We start from the raw sequence: 10152 nt of genomic DNA, 5'->3' as shown, positions 1-10152 counted from the left end.
TTGATAAGGTGGGAGGATATCAAATTACCCCACATTAATGGAATATAAACTGTTGTTTGGAACACTGTATTTGCATAGTTGGGTCTCTCGAGACCCTGTGCCATCTGATGCTGAAATAGAGAAGAAGCTTTTTTCCCTCTTCCACAAACTCAGCGTCTGAAGACTCATTCCTTTTTGACATCTTTTGAGGAGTTAGACTTAGAACAGTTATGAGTGAAAGTGTTCAGCCAGTATTAAAAGATTTCTTTTTTTATTCATAATATTATGTTGGAGGCCTGGGGTTGAAAGGGATAGTCTCTGGTCCCGACAAAGGTCATGTCAGTCTCAACTGAGAAACTACAAGTTTATGTAACACCATCTTCTTTATTCGACAACTTCAGCATGTTTAACAACTTCAGATGGCAGGCTTTGACGATCAAGTACAAAATGCTTCCCAATCTTCAACAGAATGAATGAAACTGAGACAAAAACTACAGAAATTTCAGTGCATGGGACTACCGACTTACCAGATAACGTATTTAGATGAGGTAAAGGGAGACGGGAACAGTGTTAATGTGGAAATCTCTGTCTAAGGCTTGTAAAGGGGAGAAAAAGAACACCAGGGTTGCCAGGACTAACAAGAGCTCAGTGAGTAGCGTTAAGTGCTTCAGTAGTTCCCTGCTGTATCGGAGTCTATGGGGCTGACACAGCAAAGGGGTTACTGCTTGGAGAAGAACTCCTTGCTCTTCTGAACGTCAGGGATAATAGTGTCGCTTCCGGGCTTCCACCCAGCAGGGCAGACTGTAAATAAAATAAAAAATAAATAAATAAATATTTTATTTACAATATATTGGCAATAGCTGATTGGACAACATCACTGCACTTTTTTGTGTTTTTTTCCCTGCTTTAGCTCAAGTAAATTAGTGAAATTAGTGCAGTATAATGATTTTGTTCATTTTCTAAGTGAAAATAATCCTCTACTGAGAACACACGTCTGCACATTTTAATACAGTTACTGTTTTTTTTTGTTTTGTTTTGGTTTTTTTTTGCTGAGTTTAACATATTGGGGAAAAATTAAGCAGAAAATGAGGGCTGTGTAAGAGTTACAGCACATTTTATATTTTCTTTTTTCCCTAATATGTTAAACTCAGCACATGCATAGAAACTGTGCACTACTTGCAGAAAAAATGCATATTTAAATGTGTTCTCAGTAGAGGATGCATTAACAATTTTTTACTTAGAAAATCAATAAAACATGCAACAATGTGACGGGGGGGTGTTCAAGCTTTTGCATATGACTCAGTTACTGTGTACGTTAGCAGCAGTAAAAGCAGCATACTGAACTCACCTTCTCCGTGCTTGTCAGTGTGCTGGAAGGCTTGGACCAGCCTGAGGGTCTCATCAACTGAGCGACCCACTGGCAGGTCATTAATGGTGATCTGTCGCAGGATGCCCTTATCGTCAATCACAAACAGCCCTCTGCACAAGAGTGGACCAGACAGTTGACTGACAAGGTAAATGCTATCATACTGTTACAATATCATGCTTCCAAGTTATAAACAAACCAACAGAAGTCAGGTTGGGGACTATGCTGCAAGCTTATCAGTCTTTGACTACAAGTTCATGTCAGCTTGCATGTGATTATGTTGCACTCTGATAAATAACTTCAACATTCACATACCTGTATTACATGATATGTGTACCACTAAACAGCAAGCATAAGCTGACAGCGTGCATAAATCATATTCATCCAGCACTCAAACATTTACTGGCTCTTTTGTTCAGACTGAAAATATAGCACAACTGCATCAGAAGCTAACAGTGTAACCTCAGTACATACCTGTAGGCAATGCCCTCATCCTCCTTCAACACACCGTAATCATGGGAGATAGACTGGGTCAGGTCAGCCACCAGGGGGATTTTCATGGAGCCCAGTCCACCCTGTTTTCTTGGGGTGTTGGTCCTAGAGAGAGAGAGAGAGAGAGAGAGAGAGAGAGAGAGAGAGAGAGAGAGAGAGAGAGAGAGAGAGAGAGAGAGAGAGAGAGATGATGACACTATGGACAATCAGCAGACAGAACACTAATGATGTCACAATGGCGAAAAGGAATATTTCGTTTGTTTGCCAATCAGCAGACAGAACACTAATGATGTCACAATGCGAAAAGGAATATTTGGTCTGTTGTCCAATCAGCAGACAGAACACTGATGTCACAATGGTCAATTGAACACTAATGTGCTGGACCCCATCTGTACACATATCATTCATTTTTACACTCTAATCGTATAAATTTCATTAAATGAAACTTCAGTTTCAGCGTAAGTTTACTACCTTGTCACAAACTTACTGTTTCTGAGCTAAAAAAAGATATGTAATGAAAAAAGTCTAGAATGTTTCTAGCAAATCAGGCAGTTTGAAAGGTGTTTCAAGAGAAGGAACGTGTTAAGTGAAGGTCATAAGCAGTCCTAAACTCAATAGTTTTCTATGAAGCACCACCATACATCAGATTTTGAATTCACAGTCTGTTTAAATTAGTTCTGAATAATTTGAATACTCAAGTATTTGTTATGCAAAGGCCTTGAGATGAAAGAGGTACTGTTAACATACGGAAAATGTTAAAAGCTGATTTAGTTATAAAGGTTAAGAGTGCAACAAACCACAGAGCGATGAGACGATAAGATAAATGCCCCATGCAAATTGTGCGATAACAGGTTTTTACACCATGGAGGCACAAGTTTGAAACAAGTCATAACTATTATACATGCCTTAGATGCAACTCATCAGCTGCACGTAAGTGCAGCATAAGTGAAACGCAAGCAACTGGTGCTTCAGCTCAGTCATTTAACCACTTCAGGTGGAACATTCCTCTCTTTTTCTTCTTTTCTTTTCAAATTAAGTGAAAATTAAATAAGCCTGATCTGTAAAAAAAAGCAGCAGAATGGAAGAACAAGGCATGTGTCTAGCATAGCCTGTGTGAACTAATACACTGATTTAAACAGAAGCGCATCTATTCCGTCAGCTGCCTATTGGATAAATATTGAACTACAGTAATTAAAATTGTGGTTAGTTATTAAATGTATAGACTGTTTTAAAAGGTGATTTTGAGAATAGGTATTCAGGTGCTCACTGCAGAAGCACCAATGGGTAGTCAAAGTCTGTAAAATGCAGTTTGGGCCATCCTAATAACCTCTATTACTTAATTTACAAAAAAGACGTTCTTGATAATTAGACGGGAATTTGCATGATGATAATGCATATTTTAAATTCTCCCACTGTGCTCTCACAGTTAGAAATAGAACCTAATGGACATGCCCATTTATGTGAAGTCTTTTTGAAGTGTTCCTTGTTTCTCCTTTTTTCAATCAATTATTTTAAATATTTGGAAACACAGTGTGTGGTCTGTTATTGTTTATTAACATTTATACATTTCACTGTCCAGCATTTTGAAAGGTTCTGATTAATCATCAAAAACAGACAATTATTAATGCAACTGACAGTGACAGTCCTAGTTTGAATAAAGGTCTGCAGAAAGATCTAGAAAGCACAGCCGTTACTCTTTGCCCCTATATTCATGCAGCTCTGCCTTCTTGTCTGCTCTTGTTGGTCTTATCAGAGAGAAGCAGGTTAAGGAGGGCAAAATTAGATAAAAGCAGTGGCTGGCAAAGTTCCAGAGAGTGCAGTGAGTGACACGTACACATGTGCATGCACAGCACAGTGAAAGGTTCACTAGGTGTCCTAACGGTCTCCATTGTGAAAGCATTTGCTACTTGAAGGTTTAAAACTAAGAAATAAAGAAGTCTATATTTCCACCCTTAGTTAGCCCATAATACCTCAGGTTTGTCCCCACAAATCGGGCCTCATTCACCAACCATTCTTAAGAGGAAATGCCTTCTTAAAACCCATTTCTGCAGTTTTCACAAAGATTCTGAAATTCACCAGTGTTTTCTTATTTGGGATTTGTTCTTAGGTGAGAACAGAATCTGCACACACAAATCTGACACAGACGTTTTCTTAGGGCTTTTCTCAGTAACAGATATTGGTGAATGAGACCTTTTCTTATTAGGAGATCATGTTTGGCCCCATGAGACTAGAAACACTGCAGTTTCCACCCACATCCAAACAAAATCCAAACCAAAGCAGGCTATGCCCCAGTACTCCAGTCTATGACTATCTTTAGGACAAAAATGACATCTATATTGACTTCAGCTCCTCCTTCTCCCCCTTAAGTCTATCTACATTAAGTAAAAGTACCTTTCAGTTCAACTCTTTCTACCAGCTTGCCAGCTTCATCAGATGGCATACTAGTCAATATATTTACTTTCACCATTACGGTGAAAAACCACGAGCAAAGACACATACCATCTAACATACTGCAGTGGCTGGAACTGAAACGTACAAGAGGAAACCACTGAAAACAGGTAGTCACCAAATACACCTGAATCTGTCACAAAGGCATCATTTCATTCATGTGCGAGTACTCAGATTTTGAACAGTGGCAGCCTCCAGAGAGGTTTCTGCAAGCTTATCCAAAAAGCAATGGCAAAAAGACAACAGCGAAACAGAAAGTGAAGGCACAGGTAAATAAAACAAGCTGCCACCAAATGCCCTGTGTGGCCAAGCTGGTTTGGCCAGTGAAACAGAAACTGCCCTCCATCGATGCCAAAACATACTTGCCACTAGAAAATGCTGATTTTATGCCCTGGGTTAGAAGCAAACCTTTACTGGGGGTGTTTAGTACAACGAGTCATCTGAAATATCTAAATTAAATGACCTAAACAACCATGAAGTATTCTTCTCTGTCAACAGTAGTTACTAACACTTCACCCAAGCTGATACTATCCAAAACAAAAGCTAACATTATTAGTAACAATGTAACAATTAGATGTATTTTCTTTTACCAAAGTGTTTTGCAGCATATTTTATTGTATCGTTGCACTGTGACTAGCATGGTAGCTTGGACGTAACATAGTAGCTTGTGGCAAGAGCGTTAGTGTGGGAAACTGTAGAGCACAGCTTTTGCTTTAAAAAAAAAAATCACTTTTATGAACATTGCATAATGTTATGATTAATGCATACATTACCATATTAAAATATCTTATTTCTGCATTGAAAAATGTATTAAGACACCACTTTACCATATCTAACGAATTCTGCATTTTGTGTATCATCATACCCTAATTATTAGTAAACACAAACAAGATTAAGCTAATAATATAATAAGGTAAAGACTAGTTTTCACTCTGTTAATTCTGTTACACTGTACCTTTTTTAGTATTTAAACCAATAGCATCCAGCCCTGCAGATATGAAGGGAAATATTAGGTAAATAAAACGATTAAGTTTAGATTTAGAGTTAGCTACTTTCCTAACCGTGTTAGTTAGTGTAAACTATTCCTTCAAAACAAAAGAGTTAGTCAGTATTACAGATATGGTTACCTACAAAACCAACCAGTTTAGGTAGTTAGCTATCTAACACTCAACTCTTATTATATAATTATAATGATTATGGTTATGTCGCTACAATATGTGCTAACAAACATCTACCATTTAGCTAGCTAATTTAGACCATGTGCACTCTAGCTGCCTAGCTTCCACCTAAGCTTAAGCTCTGTCCAGCCTGGGGTTTGGCCTTAAGGGTTGCAGCTATACATTATGCTAGTGCTGAAATAAATAAAACTGATAGAGGCCTTTTTTCCATATCCTGTGTCCCATCCTGCTGTCCTGTGATGTTACTACCTCACATCTTTATAGGGAATGTGTTACCACTTCAAATCACACACTGTGGAGGGGACTGGAAATGTATGAGAAGACCTCACCAGGCCAGGTGGCTGAAGTGGGAGTCGGTGGAGGCAGCGATCACCTCACAGCCAATCTTGCGGAACTCCTCAGCACGGTCACTGAAGGCAATGATCTCAGTCGGGCACACGAAGGTGAAGTCCAGGGGATAGAAGAACAACACCACATATTTCCCTGTGTCAAAGAAAGCGTGAAATAAGATAAGATGAGAAATCTGCCAAAATTCCTCTCAATACATTACATCTATCTATGCAGGAGACAGAAAGTGAAAGAATAGTGAAAGAAGCAGGCATCCAAGCATAACAGAATGAATTAAATAAATCTAACGTCAGCTGTGGCTACACATTCCTGTGGCACCAATTAACACAACACACCTTAATCACTTAATACCTGACCGGTCACAGTTTAGCTAAACATGCATGGCTATATAAATACTACCTTTAAGAAATCATACCTAATAACTCCTAAATGACCAATGACTGGTCAAAGCCAACTATGCCAATCACTAACACTTTGGTCATTTTCCACTGGTTCTACATGTACAACAGTTTTCCCTCCATTTGGCTTCACTTTACCTCTGTAGTCGGACAGCTGGACTTCTTTAAACTCGCCATTCACCACTGCTGTGGCCTTGAACTGAGGAGCAGGCTGTCCAATTTTAGCGTTTCCAGCAGACATCTTCTGAGTCGATTGCTGCTGCAGGTCCAAAATAATTTAGAACAGTGCAGTTAGTAATCATACATCATCATATGTTATCATTATTGTTATAAAAGTCCCAACGTGGTATTCTCAGTTCTTCTGAAAAACTGCTTAACTGCATGTTTTATTTAAAAGGAGGTTATGATGGAGCTACCATCATACCATCGTGGCATGCCTGTCTAAGGTTTCACCATATTGTTCAAATCCTGCTGGGAGACTAAGGCTCTGTCTAAAAGCGCACACTACCATACAAAACAGCATGTCAAAAACAGTACACCACCAATAGAAGTCCATTCATTAGTGTAGTATGAGTAGTATAGTAGCATGTGGTTTTGAAAGCAGCTTAAAAATGCAATACTAGTATGGTTTTATTGGCAGTAGTGCCTTATATCATGTAAAAAACTGAATTTAAAAGAAACTACTGTACTATTTTTGAAAACTGTTTTGCTGATGCATTACATCTGTTCTGACCTACCAAACCTCAGAAAAGCAAAATGCAGTCGAATTAATCACATATTGTGAAAATGTTTTCAAGTACTGTGATATCTTTGCAATATGACCTGCCCCTACTGGCTTGGCATTTTGAACAGATGTACAATGGGGTACAAACAAGCCACAAACTGGCAACCAGAGGCAGACTTTCCATTACACAACAGTGATCCCTCTCTTTGTGGTACAACTAATATGTCTCTCCTTGATGACCTACCAAACATGCCCTTGATATCTGTACACTGAAGTAAATTTAAAGGAGAACTCCACCAATTTTTAAAAGTTCCACATTTGAAATGCACTGTTCTAGAGAAACTTGCTGAGTCAGAACTGTTCACAGTGGTGGTGATCGGAACCAGATGTCCAAAGAGTTTAATGCCTCTAAAACCTCCCTCACAGAAAGTCAATACACAAAATGGTTATGAATGTGCTGCCTGATATATTGTTTTATTATAGATTTGTGATAAAACTTTGGCTTAAAATGTCTTGTCAATCTGTTCATTTTAATCCAATTCATGGTGGAGGGGTACATGCAGGGTGTTCGAAGGCAAAATAGTCCCCAAAAATCCAGATTTTCCACCATTTTATCATCATCAACATTACATATACCAACTCAGAAGGCATGCATAGTTCACTGGTGGTTTTGGATAGCACATAATAGTTGTGTTGGTTATATTTGTGTTGTAGACATGTTGGCTTCCGTGTCCTATCACCACCACTGTAAAGAAATATTGACCCTCCACAACGAACCTTTTCACATCAAACCACTCTGAACGGCTTTGTTTACACGGAATTATGCAAAAAAAAATTCAGTGGACTTCCCCTTTAAGGCTAAACTCGTAACATACCAAAACCTAACAAGCATGCAAGAGCGCTCCCTCCCACCCACACTCGCAGCAAGACCACACACTGCAGGTCACATGCCTGTCAGTTGCTTTGCAGGGGCTTAAAGGAACAATGGGCTTCTCAAGACCCCTTATTCAACACTTGGATACAGCCAAGCAGCTCATTTCTGGAGGGATCAGACCCCAGACTAGAAGACAGGTGCATATCTGAAGCTAGAAAAGGTCAATGTGGGCCGTTCGTTGTTAACTTTTCTCAGAAACAGTTCACGCCCCTTCGTTGTTGGGTCGAGGACACTTGATACGACCTGGCACCATGACAAAGCACAATTTCTGGAGACCATTAGGCTGATGGTGTGGAAACCCGATAACTAGATAACTGGGCAGGTCAACGGACGAACAGATAGCGGCTAAGTCGGTCACACTGATATGAAGGCCACGGCTAGGGCGAGCTAACGACTTAGGTTAGCTAACGACAGCCAAAAGCAGTAACTTCACATTAGCCTGACTAAGGTCACTTTTCTAAACGTTCGGGTTTAAAGCAGGATAAAAGATCATTTTCCACAAATTTCTACATTTACAGCCCAAAGCTGCAGCTATGCAAGTGTTTCTTAGCAGCTAGCCACAGATAAGCTACGACAACATGCAGCTAAGAAGCTGCAGCCAGCTTCTTGTTCGAATTCCCCCGTTCCACCTTAAATGGTGCAGCGGTTACATGCTGGAGCCTCAGCAGCCAGCATGTAACTGCGGCACCATTTAAGGTGGAACGGGGGAATTCGAACAAGGAGCCAACTTCAGCCTCGTCCTGCAGCTGTGCAAAAAAAGCGAGAATATAAATCCAGTGCATGCATGAGAAACACAAACTAGGTGCTAATAACTGCAAATAATAATAATAATAATAATAAACGCATGGACCACCGCCACCACGCATGTGCAGAGCACTTTCTTTTGTCTGATAGTACAAACTTTAAGCTCTGAACCAGCCGAAGTTATTTAGCCTCGGTGGCCTCGCGTGATGCAACAGCGCTAAACTGCCATATAAACTTACATTTGGTGATCTTGAAAACTGAAAGCGGTTTTAGTTCGGCTGCTGCAGCTCCTTCTCTCAGTCAGTCTCTCCACACCGCACTCGAAGCACCGGCGAAGGAAGCTGCTCTCAGCCGGGGCTCGGGGAGTACAGCGGCGGAGGCGGATCTTGGGCGGACCCGCATATTAGAGGGCGGGGTTATGATTATCGCTGCTCACGATGCATTTAAACTGACACAATAATGAACTGCCTTTTAGGTCAGACAGGCAATTATTTATTATTATTAAAGGTAAAAAAGTCTACACAGTGATATTTAAGCGATAGGACACCAGAGGGAGTGTGTTATGGCGAAATAACATCATGGCTGTGATTTGGTCGCAAGCATGAGCCGTACATCATCACAGCCGTGATGTTTTTCGCGATAACACACGACCTCGAGTGTTTTATTGTTTTTATACAACAGTTAAATAAATAAAGTAAGAAATTAATAAACTGGGCCGTGAACGCGGCGTTTAATGTGTTTTAATGTTAGCAATTCCTTCCGCCAAATTATAGTTCCTTAAACAAGCAGCTCGTTGCTACGTCACACTCTAGTTTTTTCCTTGTCGGCTTGTTTTCTTCTATTCTATTCTTCTTGTTTCTTCCATTTCTATCCTTGCTCAGGGCGGTTACCTTAATTCTTGGTTCGTTATTTATACTTTCACTGCACTAATTCCTGTCTTACTTTGGCTTGAGCGTCTCCTACGGCTGTCAAAGTCGTTGCTTAGCAACGGCGTCTCAGAGGAGTGATACAGCTTCTCAACCAATCAGCTTGCGTGGCCGGAGCTAACTGTTGTATAATAAACGAATGACTTAGTAAGATCTTGGAAAACCAGGTCGTTGTGATGTCACGTCACGTCACAATACACTGTTCTGAGTACGTCCTGGATGACGTCATCGCTTAAAGAACACCGAGCAACTGCATGTTCCATCACAGAGAGAGCGTAATTAGGCCTGTTCGAGTTTTCGAGCTGTGCAGAGTGTGAAGTATGAAATAAAATGATTGTGTACATAGTTTTTGCTAGCGTTTAAATGTGCCACTGCTATTTCTTCTTTTCAACTTTTCAAACCTCAGAAAAACAAAATATTGTGACACATATTGTGATTATTTATTTATTTATTTATTTATTTAGCTTTTTGCTCTATCCGCTACACCTAAGCAGAAAAGGCAGCTTTTTTAAATCATACTGTTTTGTTTTTTGTTTTTTTGTTTTTTTTTTAGGCCTGTTTAGCTGAATTTCATGCTATGCAGAGTGTGAAGTATGAAATAGAATCATTGTATAC

At 39.8% G+C, this 10152-nt stretch overlaps 1 protein-coding gene across 2 annotated transcripts; it reads right to left on the bottom strand.

Annotated features, from left to right (window-relative positions):
• Window positions 1–341: 341 nt before the first annotated feature.
• prdx2 (peroxiredoxin 2) lies at window positions 342–8989 on the bottom strand. Of its 2 annotated transcripts, none has more exons than XM_036560336.1 (6): window positions 8851–8989; window positions 6348–6468; window positions 5793–5946; window positions 1820–1942; window positions 1328–1458; window positions 342–780 (listed from the first exon to the last, which is right to left on the bottom strand). In XM_036560336.1, the coding sequence occupies exons 2-6, from the start codon at window positions 6448–6450 to the stop codon at window positions 698–700; spliced, it is 594 nt and encodes a 197-aa protein (XP_036416229.1). In that variant the 5' UTR covers window positions 6451–6468; window positions 8851–8989; the 3' UTR covers window positions 342–697. The 2 variants fall into 2 exon arrangements, with proteins under 2 accessions (XP_036416229.1, XP_036416230.1); XM_036560337.1 differs by having other exon boundaries at window positions 6348–6465; window positions 8851–8976.
• Between the last annotated feature and the right edge of the window lie 1163 nt (window positions 8990–10152).

This window comes from Colossoma macropomum, unplaced genomic scaffold, assembly GCF_904425465.1.
Source record: "Colossoma macropomum unplaced genomic scaffold, Colossoma_macropomum, whole genome shotgun sequence".
NCBI classification, from domain to species: Eukaryota; Metazoa; Chordata; class Actinopteri; order Characiformes; family Serrasalmidae; genus Colossoma; species Colossoma macropomum.
This window is presented reverse-complemented; position numbering and strand designations above follow the sequence as displayed.